This window comes from Corvus brachyrhynchos, unplaced genomic scaffold, assembly GCF_000691975.1.
Source record: "Corvus brachyrhynchos isolate BGI_N302 unplaced genomic scaffold, ASM69197v1 scaffold22, whole genome shotgun sequence".
NCBI classification, from domain to species: domain Eukaryota; kingdom Metazoa; phylum Chordata; class Aves; order Passeriformes; family Corvidae; genus Corvus; species Corvus brachyrhynchos.
The window spans coordinates 6,926,575-6,943,116 of NW_008238355.1; the positions used below are offsets into that span (position 1 = coordinate 6,926,575).

The 16,542-nt window shown below is 37.7% G+C and overlaps 1 protein-coding gene across 1 annotated transcript in view; it reads left to right on the forward strand.

The window, feature by feature from the left end:
* Positions 1 to 16,542, forward strand: part of PCSK5 (proprotein convertase subtilisin/kexin type 5) — a 209,562-nt gene that overhangs the window by 182,921 nt on the left and 10,099 nt on the right. The window contains 6 exon segments of the mRNA XM_017735342.1: positions 1,419 to 1,461; positions 2,258 to 2,400; positions 3,539 to 3,739; positions 12,466 to 12,549; positions 13,009 to 13,204; positions 16,137 to 16,354. Coding sequence (XP_017590831.1) covers positions 1,419 to 1,461; positions 2,258 to 2,400; positions 3,539 to 3,739; positions 12,466 to 12,549; positions 13,009 to 13,204; positions 16,137 to 16,354 — 885 coding nt within the window.

A 16,542-nucleotide genomic window follows, 5' to 3' on the forward strand; every position in this document is an offset into this window, starting at 1 on the left:
ATTGAACTCATCAGAAGAAGGGAGGTCCTGCAGAGAGACCTCAACAAATTAAAGGCCTGTGCAATCACTAGCTGTATGAAGTTCAACAAGGGAAACTTCTGCACTGGTGCAGTCTCCCCTTAAGGACTGTGTGCAGTTTGGACAGCACAATATAAAAAAGACATTAAGCTCTTAAAGAGCATCCAAAGAAGGGCCACAAAGATGTTGAAGGGTCTGGGGGGGAAGCTTTAAGAGGAGCAGCTGAAGTCACTTGGTTTATTCAGCCTGGAGAAGAGGAGACTGAGGGGAGACCTGGTTGTAGTCTACAATTTCCTTGTGAGGGGAAGAGGAGGGTCAGACATCGACCTCTTCTCTGTGGTGACCAGTGACAGCCCAAGGGAATGGCCTGAAGTTGTGTCAGGGAAGGTTTAGGTTGGATATTAGGAAAAGGATCTTCACCCAGAGCATGGTTCGTTGCTGGAACAACTCCCCAGGGAAGTGGTCACAGCTCCAAGCTTGACAGAGTTCAAGAAGTGTTTGGACAAAGCTCTCAGGCACATGGTGTGACTCTCGGGGGTGGTGCTGTGCAAGGCCAGGAGCTGGACTCAGTGATCCTTGTGGGTCCCTTCCAACTCAGAATATTCTGTGATTCTGTGATTCTCTTTATAAATATGTTTACCCAGGTTGTTATGTTTCCTTCCATTCTGCTGCCTTGGTTAAGTTGAAAGAAATAGTGAATAGAAGATAATGGAAGGTTATAGAAAATATTCTTCATTTTTGAAGTCAAATCCATAACTTTAACAGTTTTAAAAGTTGCATAACACTTTTCTGGTTCATTTAACAAATGTTTTGAATACAAAAATTAATTTTCTGGTGGGAAAGTATACCCAAAAGGCTTTCCCTCTCCACCACCTCTTATACCTTTACCCCCTCTCCAAATACAGAAATGTTCTTGTCTAGCTCAGGATTTTAAAATTTAAGCTGATTACTTAGATCTCTGAAAACTCTGCTTTTAGAAGTGTCAAAAGCGTTTAACTTATCTTTGCAACAAATAAAGAAATAGGATGAACCTATAGGATGAACTTCAGGTAAGTTGCAGTCTCCTTTTAACAGTGCATTTGACCCACCCTGAGCCCCTGTGAAGGTTCTGCTTTCCAGATCAACACTTCCTAAGGACTTAGCTCCTTCCAGGTACCTGGTTTATGCTGAGGACTAAAAAGCCACAGGTTACTATGAAAATACAGGCCAGGATCAAATTGTGGAAGATTTAATCTCAAAATAAGTGTGAACAGAGATTCAGAGACAACAATGTTCTTGTTAGGCTTTAATTGTTCTTCTGTAAGAAATATTAACATAAAAATGGTGTAGCAAAAGTTCTTTTTGGCATTCTGGTTTTCACTCTGAAAATTATTTACATAATTTTATCTATTTAATTTCAGATGATCCAAGAATTTGTATAACATGCGTTGAAAACTACTACATGTAAGTATAGCTGTATAGCTCTTCATGACTACACATTTTCCTGAAGCAAAAATATGCGCTTCACTACATGAATCTGTGCTGTGTATGTTGTCTCATCCTTTAAATTGCCTGTCTGAAAAACTGTAACTTGGAAAAATACTTGGGAAAAGTTGGAAAACTAGCCAGCCATTTAGTATTGAGACATGTTAAAACTTACGGACTGGTGGGACCTTTGCATATCAGAGGAGAGGAATATGGAATAAAAAGTGTCAAAAAGTTAATGCACATGGATTTGTTGTGTCTAGTTGTGGTATATGAAGTTCATAAGACACACTTATAAATGTACAGGCTTTATGCAATGGAATAAAATATTAATTAAAATTTTAAATTAAATGAAGCGAAAAGAACTCTACTGCTTTTCAAAGAGAGCGTTAGTAGATCTCTGTAAAAATTGGAAAAAAAATTGATTGTATTGACTATGTATACAAATACAATGGCACTGGAATATATGTTTTTAAAAGCAATCATCTCTTTACAATCATGATATAGTAATTTTTAATGAAGCATGTATTTGGGTTTCTGCCTATCTTTAAGAAATAAAATAAATTATACTTAAGAATCCTAAGATAAGGAAACATGACTTTGCTTGTTGAATAAACAACCTAACCACAAATACACTTTGAATCTTCGCTAGAGGAATAATTTCTGTTCATTACAGTAAAACAGCTTTACCATTACCATCCCTAGAAACACAGAGAAAACAAACTCAGTGACCTTCAAAAGAAACTTACTAATTATGTTCTACTTTATTTTACAGGTATAAGCAGCATTGCTATAAATACTGTCCAGAAAATACCTACAGAGATGAAAATTCTTGGCAGTGTAGAGACTGTCCTAGCAACTGTGATAGCTGTGACAAGGATGGGTGTGACTCATGTGAGGAAGGCTTTTATCTCTCAGGTAAGCAAAGTGCGAAGTACAAAGTATGGTATAATACACAAAAATATTTTAGACCTTCTCTTCAGAAAAATACTCTGGATCCAAACTCTTAAACTCAAAAATCTGGTTTAGAGCAGAGAGCAGAGGCTGAGGGGACTTAGCTCTTTGCAGAATCAGGCATTTGCATTAATGCAAGGTGGTTATATTACCCAGTAGTGTAATTTGGTTCAAAGGGTCTATATACTTAAATTTCAACTCTTCAGGCCACATAAAAAAATTTGTATTTGATTCTGACTTTGTGAAAGGAGGGTTTTTTAACTACAGAAAGACATTTAAATGTTTCCTTACTATTTGCAAGTCTAGTTTTACTTTGACTTCTAAACACTCTGAAACAAGCTCAGTTAAAACCACTAAATTCCACACCAGATTCACACAAGAGTAGGAATCGCCTAGCTTTATTAAGAAGCCATAAATCAGGCAGCTCTGGTTCAGACATGGTCCCAAAAATGAATCACAGGAATTCCTGAGGTTATAATGTTTTCTTGCATTGGCTGTTGAAAGTGCCCAGTAGTGGCACCACACTCATGGAAAACTCTGTGGTCACAACCTGGGTGAGTTGTGGGTCTATGATTTTTTTTCATTGAAATCAGACAAAACTCAAAAAGCCATAAGTTCTACAACTTCCAGAGGTTTTGATGAGGTATGCGAATCCTTAATCTGAATCAGATTTAAACCTGACTTTAACTTCATACTCAGCAGAAACTAGAGAACCTATAAATTTGCATATGTCTAAATTTGCATATATTTAAAAAACTTAGGGGTGTCTAGTCTTTAATTTTTTATTGAGACAATATAAGTATTGGGACTTAACCACAAAACTTTTACCCAGGCTTGGACTTCTATTAGATTTGTATGTACTAATATTTAGCATACTGATTAAAGCCAAGCTAGATTTAAATGCAGATTAGTTTGAAGTTTATGAAGTTTCTCATATGCAACTGAACTGAATTTAGATTTCATGATAAAAAATTGGAGTTTATATAGCTGCAAAAAGTTTCATATGTTCTTACATACTGGGGTTTTTCCATTAAACCATTTCTGCTGGAGACAGAGGGGTTGGCAGGGGTCATTATCCTTCCAGGCTCTGTTTCTGTTGCAGACGGCACATGTGTGAGGGAGTGTGGAGATGGCTTCTTTGCTGACGGCATCTCTAGAGAGTGCGAACCTTGCCACAGGAGCTGTGCAACCTGTGTTGGGTACAGTTACAAGGACTGTACTGGGTGCAAAAGCAGTTTCCAACTATCTCATGGGCAGTGCCTGAACCCAAGAAATTCTCTGCCAGCTTGGAAGCTCTGGAGAGGTAAGCTGAAACAGATCTCATAATCTTTTCTCTTTCTCTGAAGACTACTACAAAATTTAGAAAGAATAGAGCAAGATCTTGTAGATTGATTGAAACTGCGCTTTAGTCAAACTTGTAATTTTAAAAGTATGCTGACCAAACAAATTGGTTTCACAGACTGAAATTCATCATCCTGCAAATAGCATAACATTTCAATACAACGTAGGTGTTTCTCAGCTATCTTATATGAGTAAAGATTAAAAATATAATTGACAAAAAGACAAAAGTATGAAAAAGATAAAAGATGGGTGTTAGGTTAAGCTACTGGGAATTCCTTATCTAAACAACTAGGTGCCTTGTAGGTCATGTTTTAGACCAGATTTGTTTATTTGTTCCCTACAGAGAAGTCAACATAAGCTGGAGGAAATAGAAAATAATATATTATGTGGCTCTGTGTGTGTGTGACGTGAAAAAATCTATCATCTCTTTATTCCTTTCTCTGTGTAGATATATTCTGCTTTCTGAGAGACCAAATATGCGTTGTAGGGCTACATTCTGACATTCTGGTCCTACACTGGCCATTTCCACAACATTTACAAAATAATTACTTTTTTCTTGGTGGTCTCATCTACAGCATGAGGGAAACAATTGTCTACTCCAAAAAAGCTCCCAAAAACCCAGAAGTTATTTGGAAGGAAATTGCTTTTATTTAGAGATGTTGAGAGGAACACTGTAATAATTTTAAATATTTTTTTTCCTTCTTATCCATCTCCAAATGCAACCTAGTACTGTCACAAATTTCTTATTAAAAAGTTTTAAATGAAGAGGGCATATATAGAATATTTGTCATTCCCATTATGTCAATATAAAAAGAACAATCAAATGTTTATGTTACAAAATTAAACTGTGCCATTGGAAAAAAAAGGGGACTTCCAAATTTTGTAATGGAACAGTAGTAAAATCTATTATAAAGTTTAGGGATTTATATCACTAGGAGTCTTTAAGAACACATGAAAAGTATCTGACAGGGATGTTTGCTGAATGGAGCAAAAGACTCTAAGATGCATTTTTGAAACAAGTAAAAATTTTCTTCTGGTTCCTATGTTTTTATTTGAATCAAGCACATCCAGGAATTATATTGGTCTATCCCTAGACCAATATGATCTTGCATTAGAAACTAAAATACAGTAGTTAATACTTTCAGAAAAGATATTGACCATTTCTATTAATTACCTATCTGTTGGAGAAATGATGCGTCAAAAGCAATAATCTTTCTTCACCTCAAAAAAATATCAGAGAGACCTAAAAAGAAGAATATTAATAGAAAGTTGATCTCCTACGCGCATTTCCTTGCGTTTAATCCACAGAAGCAAGTTTGGGGTCTTCTCATTTTAAGACTATATCTACATCAGTGCCACGAAAAGATCACATCTGTAGTCTGGTCTATCTATTGATTATCTCTTTCTCACACTGTTAAACACAGTGACTTCTTGTCAGCTTTTTTCTTTTGAGCAGACATCTGATGCAGTCTGCATAACTGAACATTGCTGTGCTGTGAAACTTCTTTCTCTCCATCTTGCTTACCATTTCTCTTTCCTTCCAGTAGTAAAAATACATCTGTCTTTGGGACATTTCAAACTGATATGTCTCACTCAGAGCTGTACTGGCTGGAACACTAATGGCTGCTCCAAAGTCACAGAATTCATGCTGCAGCTGGTGATGGGACAGTTCCTCTTGGATAGCCCTGCCAGGATTCCTCCAGTGTGGCAGCTGCTGTACCATGTAACTGCTGGGAAAGTGATGTTGAAGTTGATGGTGTTCTGAGCCTTTTTTCTCCAGGCTTCCCAATAGTAGTAATCTTAAGTCAAAAAGTAATGAAGTTGCCACTGTGCTTATTGAAGTTACATCCTTTAGTAACTACATTTATTGACATTTTCTGGAGTTCCTTATTCAGATACTGTAGGTTCATACAGTTCTCATAAAAATAACATTCATTGTTTAAAAAACAATGCAACCTGAATCATTGATTTTTTTGGCTAGAATATCACTCACTCATTTCTTCTGATGATTTCATTCAAGGGGCAGATGTCAGCTGAGTCCAGATTTCCAACTGTACCATCTGTATTGGAAATTCTTATTGCATGCTAAAGGTCCTTAACAAAAAATACAGGATTTAGGCAGGCATGACCAAAACACAGTTAGCCCTAGCAGTGCATCATGCTGATAGAGTTGTTCCTGGTTAGAGACTGCAGTGCATTTCACACTCTGATAATATTTTAATACACATGGATCATTTTAAAAGGGGAAAAAAAAGCAAAGCAAACAACCAAAAACTTCCTGTGTTTCACAATCTGTCACAACTATTTTCTTAATTATCTAAAGCTTTCTGAAAATCAATAAAATTTAGGGGACACAGTCACTGTCATTGTCTATACAATTCTGTAGGATTAGTACAAGAATGGATAAAATTAAAACCTATCTCTGCTTCCTGAAATTTACTATCAGTGAATATTCTGGCTCTCATACCTGTACAGAAAACATCCTGGGTTAAGAACAAATGATCCCTCTCCAGCTTATTTTAAGCATATCTGTAGGGCTTCCTTCTCTTCCATTATACATTTCAAAGACATACTCAATATATACAGATATACAGAGAAAATAATTTTTCTTTCATACTTGAGGGCAAAATCATAGCATCTTTCCAAATCTTTCAACACCCACTCTGGACAAATGTATCTGGGAATATTTTATCCCACTTTACCTTTCTGTTGTTGTTCTTTAGGTTTTTTATATACACTTTGAGTTTATTCAGGGTTACTTTTTCTTACCAAAATATCTTCTGTCTCATCTGGTGTCAAAGTCATTTTCTACGGATAGCTTGTCATGCAGCGTAACAGGCATAATCAAAGTAGCTTGTTCAGGCTGTAGGGGATATTAGAATAACTTCACAATTTTCACCAGCCTGATGTGGGAAAGATTGTGGCTGAGATTTGGGTTTTGACTCGCATCTTGTCTGGCTGTTCATCAATATAAGCTTCTTACACTGTGTCCTCAGCACCCTCAAATATTTACATTAGTGCAGCACCATGGCAGAGCTGCCTCTGATCTTCAGTGGCCTGAATTAAAGAATCTGATTAAAGAATACAGGCCAGGTGATTACCAGTCCTACCATTTTGGGGGATTGAGCTGGGTCTGGGGAGCCAGGCATTAAATAAACAACCTTGTCCTTGCCATGGGAGCAAAGGTAGGAGAGCACCAAATGCATCCTCAGTACATGGCCTGCTTCAGACAGTGCAGGAGGACAACACAACTAGGAAGATAGACAAAATTTCCAAATCTAATAGTTTACATCAGCTTTTACTATGTTACTCTTTTATTTACTCCTTTTCTTTAGAAATGTACTACTTGGGAGTTGAGGTATTAGACCTTGAACTGTATTACAAATAATGAAACAATTTCTCTTTGGCTCTTTCAGCCACATGAATTCAGTGGGTTCCACTGTGGGTTTAGTGAGTATGTTGACATACCATGTGGAACAATGTGACTTTTGGGAAACATTCTTGTTTTGGTGGTTCCAAGGCTAACATAACTAAAAGGGCAATACATCAGAGCCTGCCATGGAGAAAACGACTCAGGGTCTGCCCTCCTTTGCAAGCTGAGACACTAGTCTATTTAGGTTAGAAATAAAACCTTTGTGAATATGGAATACACTTCTATTTTCAATGATGTTCAAGGTTTCACTTCCATTTTTTATGCAAGGATAAATTATAGACCTGTCCCACAAATTTCACGAGCAAGCACTCCAGCAGCCAAAACATTCTATTAAGAAAATCTATTTAAAATTATATATATAAATTGCTGGTATATTCTGCTGGGCAAGCTATTCCACTGATATCGGTAATCCCTAAAAGGTCATATTCAGGTCTGAAATAATGCAACAGAAAATGTCTGTTACTCAGGTTTTTAAAATGACAGGGCAAGCCAAGAAAAGGAGAAAGGAATAAACCCCCAACAACTAAACTCTAGGTTTCTAGCATGAAACATCTGTATTTTATCTCATATGCCAGATGGTTAAATGAATTTGGAAGCCAGGAAACACACTAGCGTAAGCTTAATTCACCAAGTGAGTACAGAGCCCCTTTTAACTGGATTAGATATTTTGCAAATTATGAAGAGGTCTTTGTTTTGCCAGATGACTAAAAGGCTGCACCCTATAGTAATTCCTTGGGTTGGTATGCCGTATTTTAATGAAAATTAAAAATGGAAAAAAATAGGTATGGAATGAGAAATATTTCTAGTGATGGAATATGTGTTTCTTTACACACAGATAAATAGTAGCAATTTACCATTACCTACCACCTCCAGTAATAAGAGCAACCTTCCAAACGCACCACTAACTGCATTTTCCTTTTCCTAAATACAGAGCAAAACAAAATCAGTAAAAACATACTGGTTGAGAGAAAGCAATTCAGGCTTTAAAAGGACCTTAATGCAGCTCTGCAGGTATACATATAAGGGTTTCAGGATATGGGAAGAAAAAAACAAGGAATGTGCTATGCAGAAGACAGGAGAGAAATCAGCAGTAGGAGAGAATGGGCCATAGTCTTTTAAACATGAAAATGTTCTGGCATTTAGGGTGCAGAATTACATCATCATGGGAAGAAGTGGAAGATCATTTTAATCACCACCCATACGTGAAATTTCAGGTTGCTAGAAGCAAGCAAAAATGATCCATTATCAAATATGTTCTTATCCGTGACAATTTCATATTCTGGTTATTTGTTTGTAAAATTATACAGCTGTTACAGAACAACTAGATTGATAACTAATGGTTATTGGGGAGTGTCATTTACTTCCCAGCAGTCCCATAATTTCCTTAAATGTACAGTTCACGTAAGTCTTCCCAATGGGAGAGGTCTACCATTTTATTACATATGTATATTGTTTTCAATATGTTTTACTATATTTATATAATTGCAATTACCTCATGGAGACACGTAACCTGTTTAGGGCTTTTTATTCATGATTGTATTAGTTTTACAAGAGCAGTGCCATGCACAGAATAAAATCTAACAAACTAAGCCACACTTCTGGATCACATTCAAATCACATATTGCTACACAGTGTAAAAGCTAGACACCTTCTAAAAGGAATACACTCGCAGTAAGAAACAGCACTGCATTCCCTTCTGCATCCCTCACTAAAGTAATTGTACCATGGTCCAATAACAAAATACATTGTAAATATACAATCCTTTCAGGAATTAATATATAGGAGCTAGGGATATTACCAGGAGTTAATATATAGGAGCTAAGGATATTACAAATGTACACAAGAGACCTACTTTGATAGCAACCAAAAGTGAAAAGTTTTAAATCCCCTCTTTATTCATAGAAATGCATGAACAAATGAGATTTAAATTGAAGGAAATAAACCATCTTTTGCCAGTTTGAACACTTCCTGCTTGCACTACATGGCCTAAAGATCCATTCTCCAAAAGGAACAGGTAGAGAGAGCAAGGTGGATGGCAAAAAGGTGATGAGAAACTAGAAAGTACTCTTATAACACTGTTATGGTTCTGAATAAAATAAGGAGGGACTATTAGGCAATTCAAATGCTTTTATACCAGAAGGCATGCTTCTTTATATATGGCCATATCTCTGCTCATATGTCCTCAGGTTTTTTAGAGAGTTTCAGCTTGTTTTTTTAAAATAAGTTTTACATTTTTCAGAATAAGTGGCAAGCATGTGAAGAAGACCATACTTGTTTCCTTGTGAACCCCTGATTTTCACCCTGAATATTTCTGACAACTCATTTAATTTTTCTCTAAAAGCAGATTGAAAAAATATTGGGAGTTAAAAGGAAGATGACTGAAGCAAAAATAAAGTAAATATGGGGATTGTGTTAATTGAAAATAAAATGTTACTCATTTTTTCCTTAATTAATTTTGGGGTCACCATTAATATCTTACAGTAATACATTTCAAGAAAATCTTCCATTGTCTCACTCATGATGCACAACCCCAAATGAAAAAAGAGAACAGGAAAAAAATATTTCTCAGTCTTTCCCCACCCTTCCAGTTTCATAATCCCTTGAATAGCCTGAATGGGCAAGAGCCCTGTGGTAGCTTCAAAGCTGCAGTAAAATCTAGTGCAAGAAATAACGAAATTCAGTTTTTCAGATTCTATAAAATAACAAGACAGACTTATCTGGGTCAAAGATGTTGCTCATTCTAACAAAGACACAAGAATAAAGGTGGTCTTGAGTCAGATTCTGACCCAAGTTTAAATAGAGGGCTTTTGCTTTTGAAAATAAAAAAATGGATATTGAATTTTTTTTAAAAGAAGAATATAAGTTTAAGGATAAAAACAACTCAGTAGGTCTCCAAAGATCATTCATTTTGTTGAACACTCAAGTCCTTTAAGGGAAAGGAAAATTGAACCCAACAGCTTAAACCCAGTAATTTTTAAGCTTTCCATGTGCCATCAAGGAAGACCAAGGAAGTACAAGGAAGTACATGTTGCATGACCATTTCCTCAGCTTTGTAAGGCTATTCTTTGGAAGGATCTTGTTATATTATTGGAAGTACTGTGCACAGTTTTCTGCAAAAAGGTCTCTTGCACCGCACTTTCCTATTTTGGAAGCTTTTTGCTGTGAAGGAAACTTACATTTAAAACGTTCACATTATTCTAAATATGTGTTGTATTTCTGTTTTTTTAGTAAATGAAAGCCACAGTCACAAGAAAGACTCATTTTACCTGCCCAGAATTTTTTTAAAAAAATAATTTTTACTAATTTCTTCTATCAATATTTAAATTGGGAAATTTAAGTACTTATATTTGACTGGAAACAAAATGTTGTTTCTGTTGTCAACAGAAGCCTAATTGCTTGCATACATTCCCCTCTGGTGGCAACTAGTTACAATTACAAAAACCACGACATACTGCAAAAAGGAAACAGAAATAAAAACTAGTTCACCAAAAAATATCTTTATTTTTCATTCTAAGGTTTCAAACATTTAGAAAGAATGAACTCCTTTAAATATTCTTCAGCAATAGTTAACAACTTCCCTGCTTAACTTCACCTGATCTTCACTCAAAACCAGCAAAAGAGAGAAGCTTTGCATAAATAAAGTTACGATAATAGAAAACCTTGTAACATCCAACTTCTGTGGAGTATTTCTTATATTCTTACAGTCAACATTAAGGACACTTCTTAAAGCTTTGTTAAATAATGGAGAGTAATGAAAAACATGAAGCTAAGACATAGTCTCTCCAAGAAATGCTTTGACAGTGAATCTCACAAAAGTAAGCAATTATCTGTTTGAGGATTATTTGCATAAGAGAAGTCAAAATGCTTATGTGCTACATACCTTGAAAAAGACTCAAACTGCCCTCTGCACTCAGGTGCAATTATATACAGTGGAGTCCTCCTAGCAGGACATGTTGTAACCTGAAATACAGGAAAAAGGTATTCAGCAGGGGAGAACGGGCAATTGCCAACAGTATGAATTTTAACTTGGGCAAATGCTGGATTCTGCACCTTGGGACAGTACAATCCTGGTTTCTTGTACAGAGGCTGAAGAGAAGCACTGCGGAAAGGGACCTGGGTGCTCTGATCGATGGCAAGTTGAATGTGAGTGAACAGTGTGCCCTGGCAGCCAGGAGGGCCAAGCATGTGCCGGGACGCTTTAAGAACAGCATTGACAACTGGTCAAAAGAGGGGATTGACCAGGTCTGATGCAGCCTCAGCTTGAGGACTGTGTGCAGATTTGGGCACCACAATACAGAAAAGACAGAAAGCTAATAGGGAATGTCCAAAGGAGGGCCATGAGAATGGTGAAGGGCCTGGAAGGGAAGGTTTGCAAGGAGAGACTGAGGTCACTTGGTTTGCTCAGCCTAGAGTAAAGGAGACTTCATTGTGGTCTTCAACATTCTCACATGGGTAAGTGGAGCAGCAGGTATGGATCTCTCGCTCTTGTGACCAGTGAGAGGGCTCAAGAAAAAGGCAGGAGGCTGAGTCAGGAGAGGTTTACGTTGGATACCAGGAAAAGATTTTTCACCCAGAGGGTGATTGAGTACTGGAACAAGCTCTCCAGGGAAATGGACACAGCACCAAGTCTGACAAAGTTCAAGAAGCATTTGGACAATGGTCTCAGCTTATGGTGTGTCCTGCACAGGGCCAGGAGTTGGACTTTGATGATACTGATGGGTCCCTTCCAAATCTACATATTCTGTGATTATATGATTCCTGTCTCCTTCTGACTCAGAAATTTTAGGTTATAGGGCAATGGTGTTCTGAACAATTTCATTCAAAATGTCCATGAAATACCACACTAAACCATGTCCCTAAATGTACGTACTTTCTAGATCATTCTGTTTGCAATCTATTAGTATTATACATCTGTATTTGGGTTTGGCGCACTACACTGAAATTAAGATTATTTGGTTAATTATAAAACTAAAACCATTATTATTCTCATTTGTGATGAGCAGTCCAGAACAATGCCTTAGTGAATGTGAGGAAAACATTTATATTTTCCTTTAACATAACTCTTAAATTACCATTTAGGAGAGACGAGTCAAATATAATCATTAAGTTCTTCAACTTCATGAATTCCAAAAATTCACAGAAGTGCATTTTCAAAATACCTTAGGAAAAGCCACAGGAAGTGTCCCTCCTGAAGGGAGGAGAAATTAACAAAACCAGATGGTAAAAAATTGAACTTTTTTCCCCTTTCACCCCAGATGGAAATAGAAAATTGCTGTCCTGTGACTCTTCATGTATGACTTGTGAGAAATCTGCTGATGTGTGTACTTCATGTCCACAAGGTAACATTTCAGCTTCCTTGGATAAGTTTGCAAGTGACTATAATATTTTGTAACCTACATGCTTCCAGAGAATGTTTTTTCGGTGGTCACTACAAAGTCCCTCAACAGCTTAAACAATAGGCAACCAACCCTTGGTGATATGGTTTAAGAAAATTGTCATATTGACAGTGTTCCTTTTCTCTCAACTAAAATCTGTAGACGTGATGCAGGAATTACTCAATAGGGATTTCTTCAGCAAGACATACTAGATAATCCTGAAGATTCCTTCTAACTGTAAATTTCAGTGAAGTCTGAGGAAAATATTTTGGGAAATATCTTAAAGAATGTTTTATTCATTCTTTTAAGAACCAGAGTTGAATTTTGAGAAGTTGAAAGCTTTTTTATAGCCATCCAAGGCAAAAATCTTTTAAATATATGTCTAATTGATGCCTTTACTCCCCTGGGGTGCTCTTCTGCCAGGAAAATTTCTCATCCATGATACCTGTGTTTCTCTGTGCCCTCAAAAATATTTTGGCAACACTGCAAGTGGAAAGTGCGAGATCTGCGGCGATGACTGTGAGGTGTGCTCCGACCACTGGCACTGTCAGAAGTGTCAGTCTGAACAGAACCAGCCATTCTTCCTCCACAAAGGCAGATGTTTAGAGGAGTGCCCTGAGTAAGTAACCCCTCTTATATCATCTCTAATTTTTTCTCTGTGCTCTTTCTCTTTAAAGTTCAGAATTCGTTATTAAACTTTCAAGGAAGACCTTAACCTAACCCAAGCTACCAGAAACTAAGGTGAATGTAGTTTTCAGACTGCCTGAATAAACAGTATTTTCTTTTGGTTGGAGAAAAAGTAAAAAAATCAAAAGTGAAGGTAAGACATTAAATCCTATGAAAGATGGAACAGGTCTCAATGAATTCAGTAGGAACATCATACTTCATGGCAAATGATAATAGAAGTTCTAGACATTCTCCAGACTTGCTCCTTCCTCCGAGTAGTACAGAGCATTGGTATGAACTCAGACAGTGAATGTATCAGAGCCCTGATACATAAATACAGTGCTTAATGTGTGTTTTTCTCTTTGGCTCATATTTATTTTATATATTTTTTACAAGTGGAATTTAAAAATATTCCCATTTGACTGCAATGGATATTAGATCAGGCCCATGAGTAGATCAGGTTCTCTCTTTTCTGTGTTTTTTTTCTTCAGCATTCATCTTGTCTACACCTAACGCAGTTCTAGGTGCTCGAGGCATGAGCGCTGGCATGCCTCAGGTCAGAGAGAGTCCAACTGCGTTACTTCTGTGCGTCGCTGAAGCGACTTCGGCATCAGGAAAAGGGCTGCTGGCTGAGCCAGCTAGCTGGCTTCTTTGCAGACGGGACACGGCAGGAGCTGATGGTATCAGCTCACGTTAGCTCGGAGACAAAGGAAGAGAGAGGCTGTTCTGGTCTGGCTCCTAACAGGTTTATTGTTAGAAGTTTCGCACCCCGAACAAGCTCAGGAGGGATGGAATGTGATGGGAAGTGATGGGATGATCCCCTGAGGCTCGTCCTCAGTTTTATAGGGAATTTGAAAACCCTGGTGAAAGGGGAAAACAACCAATGAGTTACAAGCCAAGGGGAGGATACAAATTAACAAGAACCGAAAACAACCAATGAGTTATAAGCCAGGGGGAGGATACAATTTAACAAGAACCACTGAGGGAAACCGAGAGGCGGGGTTATAATAGAGAACCAATGAACAACCGAGTAACCGAGAATTTTTCCGACACAGGGGAGGCAGCTTGTACGCAGGTGCCGCCCAGGGAGGGTGCATCTTAGGCTTCTGAGCCGCCCCTCAACCCACCCTCTGAGTCTGCCTCTTCGGGAAACTCGATCCAGGGGATGGGCTGGGATTGATTGGCATCACACTGCCCCAGCCCTGCAGTGGGCTGGGTCACACCAACATCTACATATACATAAAACCAGTGCTATGCAGAAAAAAAGCCTTGCTTAGTTAACCTTTTTTCTTCAGAAAAATGTGCAGCTCCTGCTTTTCTTGCAATCTCTCTGCCACTGCCTTCCTGGTAATTTTGTCAAGTAAGTCAATGAGGGCCAGTGGGACAGGTTTTCTTCATCAAATGTCGCAGTAAATGCAAGGTAATTGCACTAAAGCCTACTCTAGTCCAGAAACAAATTTTAATATTAGAAACTGAGGCATACAACCATTAACTGTGTTTCGACATTAATATGTCTCTTGTCAGTACTCATTTCCCAGTAATTCCACCCAGAGTCAGCATAACAAATCAAAATTTTTATATAGCACTAGTCATTTCAGGTGTTATTATCCCTCTTTTTTTCCAAGTTCTAGACTGTAAGTATTGGCTTCCCATCATTGAGCAAAATTCCCAAGCTTTAAACTCCAGTTTCAGACTCTGAGGTAAAGTTTTTGAGACTCAACTACTTTCCACTGGAGCAAAAAATGAGACTCTTTATTAAATGGGTTGGTTTGGGTTTTGGGACATGTTATAAGGGATAAAAAGGTTTGACTTACTGCATGATTAATTTCTGACAGGGGAATTTTAGAAGACTGGGCTAACCAAGTACTCAACTTTGGAACAAGAAAACATGATAGGACTGTGAGAAGTAGTTGCAGGACCTTGATAAAAGTTGGAGAATAAAAAAAGATGAGAGTACGTGACAGGCACAGTTCCTCCTACCTTTTCTCTAACCTTGCTCCTAATGCATTTCCCCAGACTTTCTTTGGAAAGGTCACAACCAAGAAGGGAAGAAGAAGCACTCCTCTATAAGGAATAACAATTTTGTTAATGTAAAGTACATATTCTAGGAGTACTTTCTATCTCAACTTATTTAGTTTTCATCAATGGCTCTGTGGATTAGCAATCATCTCAAAATGTCAATTTACCCATCCTTTAACCTTGCAACAATTTGGTTTTGAGAGTGTAGACAGATTGAATTCAGCATCTCTTTTATGCATCTTCACTTGAAGCCGAGGTGCAGATTTTTTCTGTATTTATGACTAGTACTCCCAGATGTGGCTGTCTGCATTTGCTCTCACACCACACATACCAGCAAAATGTACTCCTCCTTTGCCATCTCCAGCTTGATCTCAGTAAAGCAAGGTACTATGCAAATATCCTGCTTTTTGCTGTTTTTCTTCAATCCCTGCCCTCATTCTTCCTAGCCTCCACATTTCCAGAGTCTTCTCTTCTCTTCTCTTTCTCCTCTCTAGAGCCACTGAGGTTACACTTCTCTTTCTTTCCTTGATATCAGTGTTGCAGGTCAGCTGCACAAGGCTAGAGATTGCATGTTTTCCCAAAATTTACATATCTTTCTATCTTATATCCTTACAGGAAAAATAAAGACACAAAAGTTCAATATAGACAGAGGTACAAGAAAAAAGGAAAGCCCTTCAAATAGCACTAACCATGCACATTTTCTGCTCTCAGACACAGGGGATGTTAAGCAGAAGATGGGCAAAAAATTGTGTGAGAAACATGTTTGATCTAGTGAAGTGTGTGTGCTGGGAAAGTCTCATTTGGAGTCATAATTCTCATAGCCTGGAGTGACCAGCAGTCTGCTTTGTGTTTTTTTCATTCCATAGGGGATATTTTAATGATTCTGAGACTTGCAAGGAATGCAGCGGAACCTGTAAGACATGTATGGGAAGTGCAACCCAATGCCTGTCCTGTAAAAGTCCTTTGCTTCTGGAGCACTGGGAATGTAAAGCTACTTGTTCAGAGAAGCATTTTGCCTCTGAGGGAACCTGCAAACACTGCCCCAAAATGTGCCAGGAATGTATTCACGATGAAATATGCAAAGGTATTACAAAGAACTGCTCTTGTGCAGACTAAAATCCACCTGGATCTGTCTGGAGAGAGACTGACAGAAAATCAGTAATGTGGAAAAGTAAAAAGTCACGTGCATATCATTGTTAATCTCTAAAATAGATTATGATGAGACTAAATGACTAATCTGTAAAGATTTCACATAGCTTTGCCTGGTCCTGT